At 44.6% G+C, this 23,400-nt stretch overlaps 1 protein-coding gene across 1 annotated transcript in view; it reads right to left on the reverse strand.

The window, feature by feature from the left end:
* ADAM12 (ADAM metallopeptidase domain 12) overlaps window positions 1-18,658 on the reverse strand; it is a 187,161-nt gene extending 168,503 nt beyond the window's left edge. The window contains exons 1-2 of the mRNA XM_056352413.1: window positions 18,373-18,658; window positions 1,549-1,682 (exon numbers count right to left, since the gene is read on the reverse strand). Coding sequence (XP_056208388.1) covers window positions 1,549-1,682; window positions 18,373-18,523 — 285 coding nt within the window. The 5' untranslated portion in view covers window positions 18,524-18,658. The remainder of the gene's footprint in view (window positions 1-1,548; window positions 1,683-18,372) is intronic.
* Between the last annotated feature and the right edge of the window lie 4,742 nt (window positions 18,659-23,400).

Consider the following 23,400-nt stretch of genomic DNA (forward strand, 5'->3'; position numbering starts at 1 on the left):
TTGCCACAGCCTGAACTGCACTTTTGTGTATTTAATTTATAACTGTTTCCATGGAAAAGAAGTATTCAAAGAAAAAAAGTGCTGATACAGCACTTGGATCTTTCTACCAAACCACAAATCTTTTCTAATGTTCATCTTAAACTGAAAGTAATTCTGGGAAACAAATTAATGATATAAATCACATTATCATTACTCACATAAAGATACTCTGTTGTAATGCTTTGAGAAAGCTACAGTGAGTAGCTAAAAGAACTCTATATGGAGAATGCCTGTTTCTAATTAAATGACCTAAAAATAGCACTGCACATATATCTAGGACCAAGCCATCTGTGTTATCTCTCTAAGATAAGCCATTACACACCCACAATGATATCCCTTTCATCACTGCAGATATTCAAAACTAGGAATGGCCCTTCTTTTCCATTTAGGAGGGGGTGGGGGGGCGGGGAAGTAAACAAAATTCTAATCCAGACAAGGTTTTTTGAAGCTCAGATCCCTAGTTTTGAAATCTCTTTTCAAGCCTATTTCTGTCAATCAGCAGAAAGATTCAAAAGCAAGAACTCAAGTAGGATTTCTCCATGAAACGTTTTCCCGATGCATTAAAGAAAGTTGTTCCTAAAGGGCTGGCTGTGCTGTTTGCACTGTTTCCATGTGATGGTTTTTGCTTTGCTTGGGTTATTTTTTTTTTAAAAAAAAACAAACAACAACCCTTTTTTCTCCTCATTCTGACAATTAAAAAAAAAAAAAAAAAGTAAGCTGGAAGAAAAACAGACCTGAGTTAAAAAAGTTGGCTAAGAGATTCCCGTGACATCTTTGGTGATAATCAACAACAACCTGTCTTCATGCTTCAAGCAGGGGACCAAGCAGACAGAAAACAGCCCTTTTCTCCTAAAAGCCCATATTATCTGCCAATGTCCAAGGGAAAAAAAGGAGGAAAGCTTATCAGGGCCTGTCAAGAGGGGGAACAATCTCTTCTTGGTCAGAACTAGCGATGGATTATCGCCTTGTTAGGCAAGGGGAAAGCAGAGTGTGAAGGGTGACTCGCCCCCCATCCCCCCCGCAGTACATGGGGTGGCATCCGGGGGCCATCTCCCATGATGGGCTCCAGGTAATGCCTCAGGCTGCAGTCAATAAAGCAACATTATTTACACTTTTCCTTACAGTTTTTGCTGTCATACTGTATTTAATCAAGGAAATGTGTTTGGTGTATTTGCCCCTCCCTCTGTTTTGGGGCTGTTTTGCTGTTGTATGCTACAATCTTGAGCAATGTAAGTTAACTTCTTCAAAAAAATTCTTTCACTTCAAGCTTTCATTTCTGCCACCAGAAATAAGAATGCCACGTTACAGTAAAAAGGTAATAATTTCCGCCAAAGACCTTACTCATTTTCTGAAATTAGGTAAGTAACAATTTAGACAGCAGACTCACTACAAAAATATAAAAAATACTCCTATAATTGATATGATGAAGCTAAGTGCATTTACTTGCCCCTAAAGCCTTCAAATTGTTATACACCTCAGAATAAAGTAATAGGCAAAATGAAGACTAACCTTTGAATAAATGCCATTTACTGGTCTCCACTCTTCTCCATTCAAAAGGAAGGGAATTGTTATCTCATAATCTTTTGACTGGTCCGTTGGCATCTGCTGTCTCCGGGACTCCAATTTGCTGTCCACATTCTCGCCTAGGGACAAGGAGAAGCACTTCATGTTAGTTGGGAACAGCAGCTGGCAATGTGAACCTTGCTACTTAAGGGACCTGCGGCACGTTTCAAAAGGAAATCATTCAGGAAAAGGATGAAACATTAAAACACTGTGGGGTCATATTGTCAGTGTCAAAACCTACACAAATTCCTGGGAGAGCTAGGGTTCTGGGAGAGAAGTGTCGAGTTTGATTAGATGTTGCGCTTCTGTAGCAGCAAAAGACAAAGCCTGGCCATACAGGAGTAGAGATACCGGGATGGAAAGAGAAGGAGCTGGGATGCCAAATTGAAATAAAAAAAATTTGGAGAGGAATTGTCACCACTATTGAAAGTTTTACATTAATAATTATACTAGACTTTGCATTTTTTTTTTTTCATTGAAGATGATAGCAGGAGGAAATGCAATAGGTGTCATCATTAAGACAGTAAGCGAGCTGCAGGAATTTAACAGAGATAAGATCTTATCAGGACTATTTTTCCGTAATCAAGGTAAGAAATCAGCCTTGAGCATTCCACTCCCCAGTCCCTCTTCTCCCCATTCCTCTTCCCTGATACATTCACGCAGAGTCAGATTCAAGGCAGAAGTGGTGGTAGGCGAGCGGGGGGACAGTGGCCCAGGGTGTAACTGGCCCTGCTCTCCCTGGGCGAGCAAACCCTGCAGTTGCATGACACAGGCTCCCTAAGGGCAGACAGTGATCCCAGACTTTCCCTTATGTCCTTCCCGTTTCTGTAATGGGGTCAGCCAGTCCTCACGCTTTGCGAGCTGGAGTTACAGCATAGACGTAACAACCCAGTCTGGGCTCCTGAAAGCTCCAGGTTTGACGTACACAGCAGATCTACCACGTTTAATCCTTGGTATTTTATCATCCCCCAAACATTTCTTAATGCACCATCTCTACTCCGCTAAACACGGAAATGTGTGGTCGTGCTCTGTTTTAACTATCCTGAACTGGGTGCAACAAAAGAATGAATATTTATTTAGCAGCCTCGACATTTCTATATGGACATGCAAGGAATTCATAAAGTACCGAGAATCCCGTACCATCGAGGAGGCACATTCTCATTAGTGGGGGAAAAAAAAAAATCTAAAAGAGAATGTAAATTCCCATTGACATAATGTTCAGCTCCTACACAGTCAGATGACTTCATTTCATAGTACAATGTCAAACAGCTATTTGCATGCAACATTTATCGAGCGTTTTTCCTCTCACTAAACATACTAATGGCATGGTGCCTGTCAAAGAACAGCCCCCCCAAACAACATCATTGTACGGTATTGAGAAAAAGCCTTAAAGAGAAGATAGGGATGGGTTCCAGGTACCGTGGGACATTCAAAATGTTGGCGGGGTTTGCCACGCTCTTGACCTACCATCACACTGAGCCCCTTGGTGCACTTGGACCCCACGAGGATCAAACCTGCGTCTTCACAGGTGCTCTAGACATGTGACAACCCTCAGTTAAGATGAAGAAGGGCCAGTGTTACCTTTCTTCCTCCTCCTCCTCCATTGCCTTTGCGCTAGGAGGTGCAGAGGGAAGGTGGTGGGGCAGCGTTTCAGCAGTTAAACCGTGGCTCAGGGCTGCACCGTGCACGGGAGCGAGAGGTGAGCTGTAGGGACCTGCCCACGCAGCCCAGCGCTCAGTACCACCATCCCAGCAGCCTGACCTATCCCCTCTGGCCACCTAACACACTCTGAGAATCCAGACATATGTTTTGAGCAGAATAATTTAGTCACTGTTAGAACTATTTAAAAATTTTGTACGCAGTCATCACAGTTAAGCCGATGCCAGAGGAAGACAAGCTCGGTATTTTCCAGCATGCTTTTAAAAAACCAAGATGAAAAGATAAAGTATATTGGGGAGAGGAAAGTTGCTTGTTGTATGGTGTTCCTGCAGGAAAGGGTCTCACCTCACCCTCAGAGCAGCCCAAGCCCAGGTGACAGGGGGCTGGGAGGACACTGTGTCAGCCCTTGGAAGTGATGGTCCCAACCCTGCCCACAACTGGGTTCACCCCTGTGGAGATGTACAAGGTACCATCTCATGTGTCTAGGAGGGTCTAGGGAGAACCTCACAGCTCTTTATTCTGATTATCAGCCATGAAGCTCCCTGCACAGAACAGAAATTTATGAAGCATATATCAGAGAAATGAGAAAAGTTTGGCTCCAGCCCTGATTTTTTTTTTTCTTGGCTCACTAGAGCAGTCACAACTATATGAATTAAATGACTCAGGTCCTTCTATTATTTTGTATGATTTCCATTCTGAAAGTCTCATGAGACCTAAATTTTAAGAAACCCTAGGAGTGTACTTCTCCTTCCACTGATGCATTGCTTGCATCACTTCCACACAGTCTTACGCCATGGAGCTGCAGCTAGATATCAGGAAGCATCAAAGTCTTTCTGGTATCTCCTACATGTGCAAGTTGCCTTTCTTATTAATTCTGCAAAGCATTAACATCACAACATTACCCGAAACAGAAGAAAAGGGGAAAGGGAGGGATGAGTATTTGTGCACAGATGTGTTATTCCCTCATTACGTGTCATGGTCCAGAAACTGCAACTGCTATAAAAATATCACGGGAATAAGGGAACAATATCTACACAACGTGCAGATCAATTTTGCCACTCCTACTCCTGTTCCATTATGACAAAGTGATGCTTGCGGTGCATAACAAAGTAAGATTACAATGAGCAAATTTAATCTTACACACATGCCTATTTAGCTGCACACTGAAAATGCATATTGTGCAGAAGTGTTGATAGTCTGGAGACAGACATCAAGACAGGTTTATAGGCAGCAGTTATATCTTTATTGGAAAAGATAATTTATTTGGGGGAAACAAACCAGACAAGCTTTAGGGATTGCAAACTCTTCTGAAGCCATAAGCATTTATAAAACACAAGATCAATTTCTGTCTAGTTGCTTTCCTTCAGCCAAATATTTTGCTGCTTATCTGAATGTTTTTATTTAAATTATTGGGTGTGATAAAAATCACAGCTTCCTGAAGAAGGCAGAGAAAGCACTGCAGCCCAGTCATGGGGCCTCATTGTGAACAGCACTTGGGCACATGCTTAACATCATGCACTTGCTTAACTCCCAACTGTCCCCAGTGTGATAGATGCATATTACAGTTCCTTTTGTAAATCAAATAATTTATTTTTCTGATTTAAGGTCATTATGTTTACGTACTGTGTATATTTCTGAAAGAGACAAAATGAAGAAAACTGCATAAGTGATATTTAAATTCCAGATCAATCTGTGAATATAAAAGTAGGGGGAAGATAGAAAGGTAAATCCTTCCAATAGGATTCTGCAGCCTCACTGCAAAGCTTCAAAGAACACGTTGCAGAAAATAAAGGATGACAGCCAATGAAGAGTGACCCACACAACCCCATCGGAGGTGGGGAAGATGACAGCATCTAAAGGGCTGTCTAAAGACGTGGGTAGGGAAAGACTGTAAGTCAGGAGGAAAAAAAAACACCACAAAAAAACCGTAAGAGTCAGACCAAAAAAAATGTAGAAATTGAAGTTGAAATCTGTGGGAAACTTTGAAAAAATGGGACAAACAGATGTGCAGCCCCAAAGCAGCCCTGAGCCTGAGCAGTGGTGTGGGCTTCTGGGTAGATGCAAAGGTGGGCCAGCTGCTGGCAACCTCGGAGCGCCTTGGCATGCACGGCCCTCGCCTCCAACAAAGTCAGAAACACTGAAGAATCTGTCCCAGGGAGGGCCACGTCACCCAGTCTCTTGCACAATGGCTGCACAGAACACTCCCAGTTTCCCTCTGTGGGTGTTGGGCCACCCATCTCTGAGCATAAGCCCAGCCCTCCCAAAGAGCATCCGAGGGGCACCAGGAGAGGAGCGTGATGGGACGGGACCGGACATCTGAGCTAACGAAGGGTTTCCATCACCTTGATCACATCCCATGAGCTCCCAGTGCTGCAGTTCTTCATGCGCGCAGACGTGCTGGTATTTCCTCTCTGCCACTCTTCATCTCCTTTACCCATTTTCATTACGATTTCTTTGAAGCTGGAACCATTAGAGTTGTTTGCATTACATTAATAATGAGGCCTCTTCTCTACAGGGACTCTCGGTATTACAGCAGTATAAATAGTGTAGTAATTGAAATCAGAGAATTTAAATTTTGGTAACGTGTCATGAGAGGGGAAGAAAATCAGGCCATCTGTATTACCAGAAATTTTTATTAGACCCAGGTTTCCTATCTTTTGTGTCACATGCACCTACTTACTCACCTACTTATTTTCCATTTCAGTGAAATTCTGTCCAGTTCTTCCTGACGCGAGCTCGTCTCCCACTTTTTCACATGAAAAACTTCACAGTTGTGTCTATCTGTTTTCTATTTTCAGCCTGCACTGAAGGTAACGCTTTTGATCCGCAAGCAGCCCACAAGCTGATGTAGTGCCCTTTATACTTTTTTTTTTCAGTAATATAAAAGATACTTTGTACAAATAGCGAGATGAGTAGATGTTATCTGACATTAACTTTTGTGTGGCTTCAATATTTTTCATCTGCCACGTACTTCTACAACTTTTCTTCTTTGCACACTATCATACAAGGACTCATTGGCAAAGAAGTTAAGAACAGTTTTCATCTTTTTGCTTTGTATTTCGGTTCCTCCGAGCTCTGCACAAAATAAACTCTAAGCATGCAAAGGGACATCCTTGCTTAAGGGCTGCTGTCTCCTGAGGAAGCCCAGACACGCTTCGGATTTGCATTTACTTAAAATCAATAAGCTTTTAGCCAGGCAGTGTAATTTATTTGTCCTTATGACAAACAAAAAGGTGAATGCTCTCAGGGCTGAATGGGTCTGGATAAAATGGGATTCAGTGAAAGGAAAAAAAGAAAATGCTCCCCCCCAGCTGCAGACCCCTGCCATCCTGCTAGTGCTGGTTTTGCTCCCTGCTCCCCTGGCATGGCACAGGGAGGAGTCAGACCTGGGACGGTTTATAAATACCATCCATCTATTAACATATACAGATTTACGATCAAGCCAATGTTGCATGCTGTGCTTCCTTCCCGTCGTGGATATCCACGTTCTGGGAATCCCATCTGCACATCTTGCCGCGCACGTTAACATGGTTCTGTCAGGGTCTCGAGGCACCCAAGCACCAGCACCCCACTAAAGCCCAGCCCAGGGTTGATGGCCTCAGCCCTGGCAACGCTGCAGGCTGTCCATCTCTAGCCCACCCAGACCGCAGCCCCCTCCCTGGCACACCGCATCCAGTCACCCTTCGTGCAACCCACTGCAGCTACTGCTGAGATATGAAAATAATAGGATAAAAGAAGGATAAATGGAATTAAATTATATTATCCTCATGTTACCTTTCATATTACAAATGGGCTCAGAGTTGTAAGTCACAGCCTATCTGCTTTTTGTTCTGCAACAAAACACCAATGCACCAGAATAATCTTAGGACAGGAAAGAATAATAGAACGGAGTAATTTTTCTGCAAACTGAAAACAGCTAACAGCACTGCTCTGTATCGCAGGGCTTTGGCAATGCCGTGGAAGTCAGAAGAGGCATGCTTTATCCATTTCCCTCCTCATTTTCTTCAGCTTCCTCTGCTTAGTTCACAGTCAGTGGGATCGGTGATTTGGATGGGTCATTTCTGGCTACGTGTGGTGGAAGGGCTATGCACATGGCTGCATACAGCATGCGCTGGACCATTGGCAATTAGTTTTGAGGCATCCCCACAGGCTCTGCTGCCAGATGGGTTCCCCTACAGCCCAGGATACCTCGGGTCTGCTCTCTGCAACCAGCCCCAGCGAGCTGGGCAGGCATCCCAACAGAGCCACCACTGCCAGCCGGGATGCCCGTCAGATGGGAAAGTTTTATTCCCCACATCATTTGCCGTCACATCTTATTTGGGATGATTCTTTTAACACCTCCAGACTCAAAATAGAACTTTTTAATTCAAAATTACCAAGCTCACACACTAAGAGAGAAGGACAAGCATTTGCCTTTCAAGATGGGGGTGAACTTAGGAATTTTAAGAAGGGGAGGAGACCGAGTAAGGAGTAAAAACTACCCACCGAGCACATCACTAACTAGTCAGGTAAAGGAAGGTTTCCACCAAGGTTCAGTAAGAAAATGTAATAAGTACAATACAATACAGGATCCGTATTTCTATCAGCAACCTTTACTCAGCGTGCACAAGCGTCCTCCTGAAATCCAATACTCCAAGTTAGGAGACGATGTCTGCACAGAGGACAGGAATATTACCAAATTATCCAATAACTTGCAGGCTGGAGCAAAGGGCTGAAACCAAGTACTACAGAAGGGAGGGTCATACCCTTAGGGACTAGTAAGTTTTCTGCTCTGAGCAGTAATCTTTAAAGGCAAGTGACACCTGACAGACCCATACACGCTATTCAGTGTAACACTGATGTCACGTGAAGCAAAGGCAGTCCTGGAACGCTGCATCAAAAGAAGTGTTTCCAGTGAATATCAGATATTGAAGTTACTCCTGAGAGTTAGCGATAGAAGCACATCTGGAATGCTGCGGGCATTTCTCCTCACCTCACCTGCATTCACAAAAGATTAATTCAGCCTGGAGCTGGTGGATTGGAAAGGCTGCCAGGGTGAGCAGGGAAGTGGAAAGACTGAATTACAAGAAGGGAACTAAAAGAATTATTTTGCATAATCTACAAAACCAAAGATGACAGGACCCATGACTGTCCTTTAGCTTTATATACCTTTTGGTATTTATCTTGCCAGTGCTGATATATTTATAGATGACGAGTATAAAGTGGCTATACATAAAGTTAGATAGGATTGCAATATAGAAGTTCTGAGCAAAGAGGATCACATCCAGCTCTTGCGGATCAAGGGGGGAAAAAATCAACTTGCTTTAAATGGAAATTGTTAACATCAGGACTAAGACTATATCATGCCAAAAAAAAGAAGAAAAAAAAAAGTGTCAACTATCCAACTCTTTGGCCTAGGAGTGGGGATTTGTGCTTCCAGTCCTCTATTTTACTCCATCTTGCAGCAAAAGCCAAAACATTACCCAAGCTAAACATTATCCAGGCACAGATCTTGCTGAAACCACCTTCTAGAATGGTACCCATTCTGTTTGAGGCAGGAAAAATAATAATTGGTCACTTACTAATGTAACAAAAATCCAAATTAAAACAATATCTGAAAATAAATATGAAAATGCTGCAAAATAAACCAGTACCAGATTTCCAGTGCATCACGGTTAAAGACAGAAAGCCCAGTAACTCGCATAGGGTCAAATAAACAATAGTTTGCCTTAAAGTCACCCATCCATCCATCTTAAATTTTACACTAACCACCAGTCGAAAACAAAGATGCCCTCTCAAAAGAAAGGCCAAAAATCAGAAACTCCACCATGCTGGTAAGTTACTTCCCATTATCCCACTAACAGCATTTACACAGCTTTAAAAAAGACAGCACAGAGCATACCGGGCTCTGCCCTCATTTGTATGTAAGCACAAGAGGCTGAGCAAGATTTGACTGCGCATAATATAGAAATCTTATCTTTTGCAGTAAAGTTTTTATTAGTTCAAAATCATAAATTATTCTTCCAATTAACCTTTGCACATCTAAGCAGTACATTGATTCTCTCCACAAAATCTAATAAAATTAGTCCTTTCATGGCCTGCCTGGAAAATAATTATTAAAAAAAAAAAAGAAAGAAAAAAAAGAAAAATGCAAGCCACCTAACTAACACAAAGTGTTACTTGTTTTCTCACTCCTCCCCCATTTCCCAAACCCAAGACCTCAGGCATTTAAGCACATGTAACTTTTGGAAAGCAACTGATTCCATGGATCTTCTTGGGCTTGAATCTTGCATTTTCCTTCCCGTTGCAAAATTACTACTCATGTACAAAATTTTTAAAACCTCAAAAGTCAGTAAAGGTCTTTGATGAGCCTGAGGACATGCAGCAGCAAGATGACTCCACGCATTTCTGAAATCAATTTTCCATTCTTTCTGCTTCTAACACAAAAAGATCCCCTCTCCAGCTTGACAGGTCTGTCAGCTTTGCACCGGTCCGCATGTGACTGCAGCACGTCCGCTTGATCTTTTGCACTGAGCAGCTTCGCAAGCACCGGCTGCTCAGATGAGAAATAGGAGTTTGAGATGCACGGATCCCCTTTAACTAAACAGCATTAAACCCAGGCTTTTTAATATTTCAGTTTTATAATTCCAAGAACTATCTCCTGTCATCACTTGTTCTTGCATGAGTTATTCCCTTCTTAAATGTGATTCTGCTGATGAAATAATCTGCGACAGGGAACAGCCCTCCCCCACGAAATCCCATAAACTCCATGGAAAAAAAGTCATGTGTTCAACATTTTAATACAAACATGGGAGTGAAAGCTGAAATTTCAAGGTAACTTGCTGTTCTTCTCGACCAAAGGCTCTGTGGTCAGTGTCACTGTGTGACCAGCTGAACAAACTAATGACACATATTAAGGTGAAAAATAGAGAGAGAGGGGAATAAAGGAAAATAAAATGTTCATTGTGGAACATACCCCCTAAGCAGTTGGATCATCTTAATCTTCAAGCTTCTGTAATACAACTGTTGGAAGGCTCTAAGTCTGCGCACAATAAAGTGCTTTATTCAGGGAACCATATGACTCCATCAGTCATTCAAGCACATGTTTGGCACAGATTGAAAGTGAAAAGCATAGCTAAGTCAAATATTTCAAAACTGAACTTGTCTTTCTAACACACATGGTTTATATATTGGTGTAATATCTATATAACTTTTCAGTTCTCATATACGGTAATGTCATGGCTAAAGTACAAAATGATGTGTGCTGCACTAGGCAGCATCGCGCTTCTTGGGAGTTAACAAATGCCAAAAAAGCCATTGAGGAGAAAATTAAAAGGGAACTATCACACTTGACAGTCCTCAAGAAAACAGCAAAAATAGCTTTTGTTCACTCTAATTCTTGAATATCTATTTCTCAAATCAGGATGCTACACCATTCTTCACTAGAGAGCTGCGCTGCAACGAATCCAGGACAGCCAGTTCCTTCCTCATCATGTGCCCGAGATCTGTCTCCTCTGTTTGCAGATGAAATATTGCTCATCATACAGAGTTACTCCTGCTGATGCAAATGCGATTAAAGCAATCTTGGGAGAGCACAGTGTGATTAAAGCCTAAGTAATGCGAGAAGGATTTGGGCTCTCATTATACAAAATACATATTGAAATGCACTCAAGGAAAGAAGCCAGTATATCTCAATATCCTCCCTGTTCTCCAGGACAAAATGTGACAAGTGGAGTTTGGAGAACAACATTTGCCATTGACTGCAGGAGGGGGCAGGGAGACTGCGGAGCATTTCAAATTGTGAAAACCAAGCTTTATTACGTATATAGTATATATACATATACTATATTAGGGAAACAGCTGTCCAGCCTCATTTGTGATGTTGTTACGCGTTTGACTGAAGAATTACTATGCAGGACCAGTCCAAAGACAGAGTTGTCTTCTTCTTTTTTTTTTTTTTTCTCCCCTAGAAGAAAACATTTCAAGGTAGGAGACAAATAAAGCAACAAAGCATTGAACCAGAGGGCATTTTGGCACACCGGGTGATGGGTACGTATCAAGAGGTTCCCCCCATGGAAGAGCTCAGGGCTTGGAGTTCACCAAAAATGTCATGTTGTAAATGCAAGATTCAAACCCAAAGTAGCTTTGAAAAGTAAGTGACATAACAGCTTAGGAGAACTCCTGTCCCCTTGCTGCAGATCCTGTTTTAAGCTTGCTGGGTTCCTTCTAACCCAAACCGTCCATAATTCTTTTCCAAGCCCTGATACATACCACATAAATCATCCCAGTCATTCTTTCTCACATAAAACAAGCGGGACAGGACTAATAACAGGTAAAAAATACCAAGGGCTGCACAATGCCTTTCCCACAGGTGTTTCCAGGATGCCATAGCGCAAGATGTCCCATCTTAACACCACCCCATCATCATCCCAGCATAGGCACCACCGGGGCACATCTGCTTCTTCCTGCACTGCTGCTCCTTCTCCAGAGGATCCCAGTCTCAGAGATTCTCATTTAGATTATAAACTCAGCCTCACACCCTTCAGCATCAGTGAGGCAGCACCTAACAAAACCACTCATTTGAGGAGAGAAACAATAATCTGTGCTTTAGAAGCCCAGGCAAAAGTAATCCACAGAGCCCCAATGTCAAAGTACTGCATATATTCATTTTTCAGCAACAAGTCCACATAATTACGTGACAGTCCAGATCCAGCGTTCCTCTCCAGCTCCTCCCTCCAAATGCTCAAGAAATCTACTTTCCACTGAATGAAGTTCAAAATTAATCCCCAAAATACGATTTCCACTTGGTCTTTTAAAAGACACAATCCTTTTCTCCAGTGATTTATTGGCCTCCCTCGCTGAGTGCAAGGAATCCTTAGCAGAGCTGTATTGAGGGATGTTCATTCCCGTATACAATCATCAGTGAAAAAAACCTACTGAGTGAGAGCTTGAGTTGTGCTCATCACATGCACACAAATCAGTCATTCAGATGTTCTCTGGGAAATCACGCCGAAAACACTGCAAATCCAGCTGAAGCAGATTTCGGGATTGATTTAGGTAAACGTGTGTGGGAAACGATCTGTATTTCTTTCCCAAGCCTAGCAAACGAGACACTGGGCTGAGGAGGCAATATCCATCACACATTTTTGTTTGTGCGGGGAATACCTGCTACTCGCATTATACAACAGCAGAAAAAGGAAAATGAACGGCACATGTACTAACATAAGCTCTCACTGAAACCTGTCTCTATTTTTTGAAACACAAATGAACAGAAAACTTAGAGTTACTTAATGTTCTTGAAGCCACCTACCCTGCTCAGGTTTATGTGTGTGACCTTACAACAAATGTCACCATAAGCACTGGATCGGTCCATAACTCCTGACTTTCACAGGCTTCTTCAGGATGAGCCACAGGAGTAACGAACATTTATTTTTATTGTTTCCTCAGGTCAAGATATCTTCTCAGGTCACTAACGTAGCTTTGCTTATCTAGCCTACACATCCTCTGATCCCGTCAAGCAGATTTTAAACAAATAGCACAGAACATCAGTGCCCGGTTGTACAAAGGAACCAGATCCATGGAAATAAGACAATTTATCCCAACTGAGGATCAGACCCACACACAAGGAACATACAGGACACAATAAACAGACACGCTGCTTCTTCCTGAAGCGTGACGATTTCTTCCCCAACAACCCTGCACTTCCCCACGAGCCACAAGGGTTTACCCAAAATCTCTCATCGGCGGGGTGCTCACTTAAGAGGCAATAGGTGACAAAATCAATACTATTTCACTTGGAATGCTTACCTCTTGCTTTAAAATCTGTGTCAAAATGCAAGCGTGGTTTTTAATCCAGATATGTTTTTATGATCTCCAATTCGCAAAGGAACGCGGATCAGGAGTGGGATGCTGCATCCTTCCTCGTAAGCTACAGAGGCCACGTTTTACTCTCAGTTGTAGCTCTGTCACCACCGTGCTCTCAATGGCAGAACAGGAATGCAAAACAAGCTTAAATAACCTGGACTCAATAGTACTCCTCCTCACGTCTTCTAATCATTGAAGGAACAGCGGATCTTTAGCACACTACCATCGCTGCGTACAGACTGCTGCTGAATAAAATATTGGTGATGTTCAGCTCCACACATGGTCAGGCCCATATGCTCACATTATTAAATGTAGCATTATGACAAACTCCAGATATTTTATTTTACGTGACTATATCAAAACAAAATCCCATAAGCACTTGGATTGAGTGAAGTTTATATTCTAGAATGTTCTTTCAAAGGTAAGCAGTCACACATGAGGTTTATTTCTCTTGCTTGATCAGCTGTTTTCAGAATGATAACAGATTAAATAGAAGCAAGAAAACAGACAACTCACCATTGTCAGAGGAAGGTTTTTCACTTAATACATACAACACATACTAGTAAGACTAAATTTACAGGGACTGACACAGTTCCTCCTAACAAATAACTAAAAATAAACTAGTTAAAGATTCTTTTGTACCAAATTCTGCATCCAGTTTTTTATGCCTTGCTGTGTATTATCTAGCATGGTTAACAGGCCGTGAAACATTTCACTTCTTGCCTTATTAGATCATACATTTTGGACAAGGAAGAATGTGTTCATCTAATCAATGGGTTTGTCATGTTGACCTTGTGAATGGACAATCCCCCACCCCCAATCTAACCAAATAGTTCTCATCCTAGCTCCAAGGCATGGAAAGCAGCAAACTCATTTACACGGGGTATAAAAAAATAACGAAACAACATGAAAAGACTTAACAGATGATTCAGCATTTCTGACTGGATGATGCAGTTCATCAAGTCACTTTCTGAAGCATCGATGCCAACATCACACTCGATATCAACGTAGTCTCAAACTCTTAAGCGATACTGAAAGGAGAAGGGTCAACATCCTGGAGCAGAGGCCTCCTAAGAAACAATACTTTTTCTCAGTTACTGTGATCCTTTTATCAATAAGATAAAAATTTAATACCATTGAAGCACTTTGCTCTGCTTTCCCCAGAAACAAAGGGAATTGTCCTTTTGGACTGTGCTGTCCTATCCAGAATCAGCTGCAACCCTCTACCAGACTTACTCAAGCCATGGGGTTTTAATTTGATTTGTCATAGATTTGCCCTGGAGGCTCAGCGGGGCCTTAGAGAAGCCTCTACAGGCGTGATTTAGGCCTTTAGTACAGTATAATTTTGGAAGTGGTATACTTTGTCCTAGGAGTAACCTGAAAAGCCACTTGAAGTGCAAGTACAACGCACACACGACAGGAAGAGCAAAATCTGAGATGATGTGGAGTAAAACACAAGAACGTGTAGAGGAAAAGAAGCCATCAGAAAAAGCAATTAAAGAAAAAAATCCTTCCAATGCACATAGCGTGAAGGGCCTGGCATCCTAAGCAGGGCTGGATCTGCGTGAGGTGCGAAGCTGGGGAGAGCCTGCTGGCGTAGCAGAGCCTGGCCACATAAACCCAACAGTATTTCAGACCTGACTGCAAACACCCTAGAAACGTCACTTCTTTGTTCACAACAACGCTCACAGCAGAAGTCAAGAGAAAATCCACGCTATCAGCCTTCAAGCAGAGTCTCCAGAAGTCAGGGTTTTTTGGACAGGAGGCTTGGCAGCACCCCCAGCAGAAGCCGGGCTGTTCAAGCACCCTGGGCACGCATGTGGGGGCTTCTCTGCCACCCCGCGCTGGCCACATCCTGCTGCCCGCCTGGCAAACCCAGCCTGCTGCTCGCCATTCGCATGCAGCACTGCAGCCCTGGAGCGCAAACGGTGCTGCCCAAAAGGATGCACATGAATACTAATAAAACAAAGCCCAGCTGGACTCCTTGGACAATTTGCACTGGCAATGTGAGGTATGTTAGAAACATAGGGACCGTTAGTGATAAATCTGTCAGGATTAGGGTATGTGGGGGCTGAACAAGGCTGGTGGAGGACCAAATAAGCCTGTACATGAATTCAGCCTTTTTAAAACAGAATTTCATGATCAATAGCATCAGCAGCAGCTGACAGCTTCAGTGGAAGCAACAGATAAACACAGCCCTGGTCTGGCTGCAGTCACCCGTGTGTCGTTAGAGAAGTGCCACCAGGGCAGCCTCTGCGCTGCAAGCAGGATGAAAAGCTGCCCAGAACGTAGCCTGTCAATCATTAGTTCACGGATGCTCTTTGTGGCTGGATGGAGACCTTTCCAAAAATCTCAAGGAAAGCAAGAAGATGCCCAACAAAACAGCAGCAAACAAGCCAGCAGCTCCCCAGCGAGCAGGAGAGTTAACGATGCGAACATGATTTGAAGAGTGGGCATAATATCCTCAGCTGGTGTGTTTTGGCATGGAACTATGGAGCCCCCGGACAGTGACAGCTCGTGCCAGGCTACCTGCAGGGGACCTGATAGGGATAATCATCAGACAAGAAGGTGATTATACACAGGCCATAAATATCTGCCACAAACACTGGAACAGTTTGAAAGAAGACAGTATTTGAAAGTGAGCTCTCAAACACAGTGTGTTGGCGAGATGGGGTTTAAAGCGAGAGACACGATTTCTTCTGTAATTTATTTCTGTTACAGCTAATGCAGTTGCAATCAGTAACAACAATAAAATCTGACAGAAAAGCTATTTTAATTGAAGGTAAAGAATTTTGGACTGCAATTTTAGCATTTTTATTTTTCCACTGTCCTTCCAGCTGACACCTAATATGTAAAAGAGATTTAGCATCTAGTAATTTGGAGTTTACCTTTACACACCACCACTTTGTCTGCCCTGCAGATACAAGGAGGCCTTGACTCTGTGAAAAGCTTATGCAGATGGAGATTTTAAGGAATTTGATTGAGTCCATAAGATTAGATCTTATCCTATTATATATATTCCTCCACAAGGATAGCAAAGCCAGTTTTGCTTTGCTGAGGCTGGTACTTCAATTAGTTTTCCTTTTTGTCCATGAGGCCCTTCAGCCAGCCACCAAGAGCTAGCAATACTGAAAACTAGAAGGGCGATTGTAAAACTGTACAAAATGAGAAAGGAAACTCATACTAACAGTGAGCGGCAAGGCTACTTCGAAGTTGCCTGGCTCATAACCTAATAATTACTGGTTAATATTAGAGCTGTTACTAGGGCAGTCCCACCTCATGCATGTCTATTACCACATTCCAAAACGGGTTTTCAAGGTTTATCATAACTTAAACTCAAATGATCACCGAGCATATCTTTACGTAAAAATAAGGATGTCCCAGCAGCCCCTCAGATCACTAACACCGGGCCCGAAGCAGGCTCAGCAGCAAAGCCAGCTGAGGTAGAAGTTGCAGAGCTTCCTATCGCCCGGTGGAGCGGAGTGCCAGCACAGCACACGTCGCCAGCGGGCAGCTTCGCCGGGTCTAGAAGCACGCGGCTGTAACTTTCAGCACCTCTGCGACCAAGAAAGCAGCACATGCTCTGGGCAAAGCTAAAGCTGTTCTCTTCTTCCATGGGAAGAAAATGGTATTAGAGGAGAGGATGCTCGCTGAGCACACTGGCTGCGGAAGCCAAAGAGCAAGTTATACACATGTTACGGGGAGAAGGGGAGTAAGGAAGATGCAGCAAGGCAAAGCTGAAATCCAGCTGAGCTGCGAGGGTCAGCAAGCACCACTGTTGCTCAAGCTTAGACATCTACAGATGGGCACCGTAAGGATGAGCAGCTGACACACACTTTACGAAGAGCTTGATTCACCCTTAGAGCTTCAGCTTGGCTCTCAGGGAATCCCCTGGCACAGGTGACAGGATTCCCACCCCCACTTACCATTCTGCTCTCTCGTTTGCAAGCTGGATCTAAGTCACCTGCAGCTTGCCCTCTTACTCTATTGCATGGACAACGACTTTGGGGTTTGTTCATTTCTTTGTTTCTGTCACATGTGAATGCTTGAAGCATCTTACCTCAAACTTTTCTGGATGCATAGTCAAGTTTACCTTCTGTTCCAGCCCACTTCCAAGACATGGAGCAGCCTGGCCGGAATGTGCTGCCTCAACCCAAAGAAACCCACCCCCAACCCATCGCAAGGGAACAGGGGGCCTGTTTCTACTCATCTACCCAAGAATTGCTGCAGCCTTTAGCCCCTGTGCGCTGATTTGGTGTAAACAGAAACGCTGACGACAAGAAACTATAGACCCCTCACAAAGGCAAAGGGAAGCTTCAACTCCTGTTAATTCATTAACATAAATCCTAGGTGCTTGATTAAATGCAACAGCTCTTTCTGCCTGCCCTAGCATTTCAGCCTGCTGGCTAACATGTGCTAAAGTCTATCTCCATCTTTCCCTCAGCAAGCCCAGAGCCAATGTCCCAGTAAAAGCTGCTCTGGATAAATCCGGAGACAAGCAAACATTTACCAGGTTTAAAGGTGCAATAAAAAAGACCCGTTACACGTATTTGTAGAGGAGACTCTCCCTTCCGCTCTCACGTAAAATACGCGCTGTCAGCTGCTGCCGAACGAAGAGGACAGGCCCTGCCCCCCCCCCCCCCCCCCCAGGACCCCTCAGCCAGCCCCAGACCGGCTGTACGAAGGACAAGGGGCTTTTCCCAGGCTGTCCCCGTCCCCGAGGCGCCAGCGCCGCGCCAGCCCCGCAAACACCGAGCGCACGGCTCCCGCCGAGCGAGCCGGGCAGCGCCCGCCAGCCGGGGCGCCTTTACCGGCGGGGTTGGGCTTTTTCAGGCATTTTTTTCCCGGCTGGAAACAAGAAGCCGAACGCTGCCAGTATCCCAGCGCTGCCAGTATCCCAGTCCCGGAGCCCCCACGCCGGCCCGGGGCCGTGCAGGGGACCCTGCGGGCCGTGCCTGCCGCAGCAGGGCCCGCCGGGAGGGGGACGGGACGGGACAGGGCAACCCTCACTCCGCGCAGAGCAGCGGGAGATCCGCAGCTCCGGGACACACACACACACCCCGCCGCCCAGCACGGCGGAGCGTTGCGGTGGGGGGAGGGGGGGGGGCGCCGCAAAATCAGCGCTGGGAGCGCCCGGCGAAGCGCCCCCCGCGCAGCCGGCTGCGCTGATTTTGTTCAGGTCACTTCTCCCTTGCTTGTCCCCTGAAAATGGAGCGTGGGTTGAGGAAGGGCTTCAGGAAAGTCCCCAGCTCCGCGGCGGGTACTTACCTTGCGCTGCGGGTGATGCCAGAAGGAGCCAGGGGAGGCTCAGCAGCAGCAGGGGCCGCGGGGCTGGGGGGCGCGGGGGGGGCGCGGCGCGGCCGCTCGGCACGGGCGCGCTCTGGCATCGCAGCCCGGGCTGGGGGAGAGAAACTTTCATCAGCTGGGGCTGGAGAGCAGCACCATAATATACAGTTACAGAGGAGCGAGCTGGGACTCAGGATGTGAGAGATTTCCTGCATGCAGTTAACTCCAAAACCCCTCCTGCTCCTGCATGAGCCGCTGATGAGTTGGTCTCTGCTTTCTGGGGGTGGGGGGGGGGGGGGGTGGGGGGGTATGGGAAGAGTTGTTTTGGTTTTGAGGTTTTTTTTTTTTCTTTCTTTCTTTTTAAAGAGGTTTGGATTGGGTTACTTTGGTTTGGGTCTGTTGGTTTTTTTGGGTTTGTTTTTTTTCTCCTTTGGGTTTTTTTTTGTTGTGGGTTGGTTGGTTTTTTTTTTTTTTTTGGTTAGGATTTTTTTTTTTTTTTTTTTTTTTTTGGCAAGCAGAATTCTGTTGACCGTTGCAATGAACGAGCAGCCCGTCCGAGCTGGCTTGCGCTCCCCGCGCTCCTCACCACGGAACAAATGAGCTCCGCGGGCGCCCCTCCGCGGGGTCCTACTGCCCGCCGCCGCGCAGGCACCAGCCGGCTCCCGGGGGGCTCTGGGGTCCCCCCGGCCCCGCAGCGGCTCGGCCCCCCCGGCTGCCGAGTTTTCCCCATTTCTGCTGCACACGCAGCCCTGGCTGCTTCCTCTGGAAAGTCATCTGTGTACGTTAGAGCACAGGGATTATTTATTAGTTTCATAATTATTTCAGAGTTGTTTCTGGTGCCTCCGACTTTCTTATTTTAAAAAAACCCACAATATAAAGTAAGAAAAAAAAAATACCCAAACCAAAACAACACACCCACAGAGTTGCCAGATGCATTTTTTAAAATCTTCCTCATTCAAATTATTATTACTGTCTGGGAGAATAACCAAATACAGATTATCCATTCCTTAACGTACCACCAAAATTCATATAATGCCCACATGTTGCACAGAATGCTGTAGAAAGAACCTGATCCTGTAAACCCTTACAGACTTTTATTGTGCAGTTTTATTTTTAATTTACCAAGATTCTTCCCAAATCCCACCATTCGGGTATCACTGTTTAACTCTGCAGACTGGCCCCGTGTTCCTTGTGCAGGGAACTGTTGCCAAAACTGGTCTGACATGCCTGTACACCAGCATGCCCAACAGCCGTGCAATCCCACTTAAAAAACTGATTTTGAAACCACGGATGCGGGTCTTCTCTGGAGCAGAGTCTGGTAAGTGTTTTGTGGTGATCCGGCCTACGCCTTTCCCCATCTTGCAGGAGAAATGACCCAGCAGAAACTCAATGGGTACAAGACACTGTGCGCGCCAAGCTGGAGCCCTGCACCATGTCCTGCACCATGCCTGCTTTGCGTGGTTAAGAGCATCCCTGAACCACCCTGGGGGACCGTCATATCTCTGGGATACCAGTGGTAATGTCAGGTCATCTTATCACAAATAAACCTGAAAAAGAGCTGGGACTGGGAAGCATATGCAGGAAGGCTTCTGATCGGCTGCTTTTCTTCACAGATAAAAAGTACATTTTCTCCCCTTACACCTCCACACAAAACTAGACCCATGGACTCACCTCCACTTGCTCTGAATTTTGAACTCCATCTACGTTTACCTCTCCAGTCTCATCTCAGCAGCACACATTTTTTCCATCATGCACCTTCCCAGGAAACCTCTACCCTTGCGAGCAGCTGGGGATTATCCTACACGTAGCTTTAGATACCCAAATGGAAAATTTTCCCGACTCACCCATGATCAGTCACATTTTAACAGCTATAGTCGGCAACACTTCGTCCCTTAAAAATATAAACAAATGAACTAGCTTATCAAGGATATACATGCACCACACAGCATGTTGGTTAAAAATGTTAAAATTAAAACAGAAGACTCATTTGTGAAAGGCCACCATGAAAGCCGTGTAGACATCTTTATTCTTGGAAGGTATTTTCACCATTAAAAAAAATACGTCAAAGGGACTTAAAGACTTCTAAATAGAGTTTTGGTAATCCCACATGGCTTTTCACTTAAATGGTAGTACTTTTATTTTGAGTAACAATATTTGCTAACAGAGAACGTGGAGCCAATTATATCTCGGTCCATTCACCAGCATGAATGAACTAGATATTATCAGAGTTCCTCCTCCTCCCCCAAAACTTAACCAGAAAGGAACACTTGCATTTCACCACACTAATTATATGGGCCTAAAGTTTATCAATTAATAGTTTATCACCAAAGATCCCCAAATATTTTATGAATGACATCCACGTAGGAATGCTACTGAATTACAGTTACCTCTGGCTCTGGAGAACAACAGTAAAATTCCACAGCAGTTTCAAAAATCTTTTGGGAAAACCAAAACCAAACCAAAAACCAAAACCCTCCAGGAAAAGGGAAGTTAATCTGAAGTGTCCCTGCTTCATTCCTATGCGCATAAGAGAGGCCAAACCCTGACTTTTAATTTCTCATGTCAAACCACCTCCCACAATTAGTTTTACGAGGCTCGGTATATCCACTTCAGAAGAACAAGGCTGAGTTTCCCTGCAGGAAATGAAAATTGCATCCAGGTTGTGTGGCTGCTTCAAAGGGGGCCAGTCCCGATTCTCCAGGTTATTCCCGCGGGCGATGGCTCTCCATCCATCCTTCCCAGCTTTGTTCTTTAGCACTGTCAGCGGAAGAGGAATGGGAGGGGGGTGTTGTGTGGAGGTGTCTCACTGCTGCTGAGGTTTTCTTTACCTTTGTATCTTTTCCTACTGCTTTTCTATGGGTGGGTTTTTTTGTTGTTGTTTTTGTTTCTCCCCCCCCCCGCCCATTTTTGTTCTCCTTATCTTCCTTCCTTTAGGTGTTTAGTTTTTTCTTTACTTTAGCCACGACTAGTTTTTCTTTCCAAAGCTTACCCTCCGCTCCGTGCAAGTTCAGGGCTATCCTGCAATAGCAACAGCATGTGAATAGCTAAATAGTCTGTTTGCTCTTTATCTCCTTGGGAAAGGGAAGCCTTACACATTGTTCTTCCTTCTCTGTTCTGGTTGCTGTGGACGGAGGGTGGCATATGCTGGCAGCTTGCTTGGTTTGCGCTCGGTTTTAAGCCTCAGCCCCTGCTCTGCAGGAGAAGCCAGCCAGCCCCTAGCCACCAGCTGCAGAGCACAGATCTCATGGCTTCAGCATCTCTGCGCTTGAGGATGTGTGGATGAAAGATCTCACCCTGCAGCTCTGGGTCACCTGCGGCTAAAGACCAAGGAATGAAGTGACAAGGATCTCTGAGATCCTATCAGGGCCCCTCTTCAGGCATGTCTTTCAACTGCAGTGCCCCCACTGCCCCTTGAAGTGGTTTGGAAACATTTAAGCCGCCTCTTTCAGCTGGATACTGTGAGAATTGGTAATGCTTACAGGAATGCATCCTGCATTAACGGCTGCCTCTTGGCATTCACGAAGCAGGGCTACAGCTACTATGTCCTTTTCTCTCCAGCTACCATACTCGCCTCTGACTTGCGTCACTATGTCAGTTTAATAGGTCAAGCTGAAGTAGCTTAACTATCAGTTTGCATTTACACGTGAAAATAATTTGATGTAAAGAGCACTCGTTATTTTTAACAGTTAATATTTGACTGTATGACAATACAGGCAGTTGGCTTGGACTCTGGTTATCAAATTACTAATTCATGCAGGAGCTTTAGTTCACATGGCACTGAAAAGGTCAGCTCAGAAGAGAGCAATATGGAAGAGACCAGTGTGGAATAACTTACCTGGAAACAAGCATAACATAGGGGTTAGTACAGGCAGCAGAAAGGAGGAGCATGCACTCGGGGAAACATCAACTTCCATTAGTTTCCCCTTGGTTAAAGAAGAAAGAGTTTTGAGAAGGAATTAGTGACTGACAGAGACAATGGGGGGTGGGGAGTGGAATGAACATATATCAAGTTTAAAATCTCCAGGCTATGATGCTGTGTGCTTTTGTGACATTAGATGGAGGGCACCGTGACAAACTATATGGCACTTGTGAGATGGATTATGGTATGCTGTAGGGTATGGGGTATAAGAAAAAGAAAAGAAAAATGGAAAAGGAAAGCTATGTCTGCTATCTTTCTCTAGTGAAGTGGGAATTGCATTCCTGCATTACAACCAGAGTTATATGAAGGGAGGATAAACCACCTCAGCTAGCTGAACAATTTCAAGATAAGAGGTTCAGGTGGGGAAAAAGCATCCCTGTAGCACATCTTCCCAGATCTGCCTGATCTCCCTTTGGATATGCAGGAAACCTCTCTGTATAATCACAGTGTTGAGTATTATCCAAAAACCCAAGTCCTTTTATTCCCATATGTGCCAAAATGCATGAAGACTTGTCTGGGCTTAGCTACAGGGATCTACAGTTTTGGGGCCTCCAGGCTGAAGTTTTTGCTTCTTAGAGTAAACAAAACAAAAAAAGCTTTTCCCTTTGAAATCTGTGTGTCCCCTCGCCAGCTGCTGAGACTTTGTGTCTCCAGTCCTCGCTCACTTCATTAACTCTGCAAAATCAAGATCCAGCTGAATTGTGACTGCAGTGGCAGGTTACAGTCCTCTATAATTAACAGGCATAGATATAGCATAATACAGCATGACCTTTAGCCACAGAGCTTCGCTATAGACCTCTGTCACCACATTCAGGCATCAAATCTCATGCTCCCATGAATAGCATCCATCAGGTCTGCACACTGAAATAAAATACTGGCTGTAAATATTGTTTACTGCACACACTCAAGAGAAGTTGCATACTATACATTTCCTAGGCTACGAGGGTAAGTTTCCGTCCTCCGTATCTTTAGCGAGTGTGCACTCCAGCACACCTCGCCTCGCTGGCGTGCTGACCCGAGCCTCACAGTGAGTCTGAACCAAGCCATTGAGCTGATGAAACGCAATGCAAGGCCAGCAACCTTACCTTGCT

Source organism: Falco biarmicus, chromosome 9 (genome assembly GCF_023638135.1).
Source record: "Falco biarmicus isolate bFalBia1 chromosome 9, bFalBia1.pri, whole genome shotgun sequence".
NCBI lineage: Eukaryota > Metazoa > Chordata > Aves > Falconiformes > Falconidae > Falco > Falco biarmicus.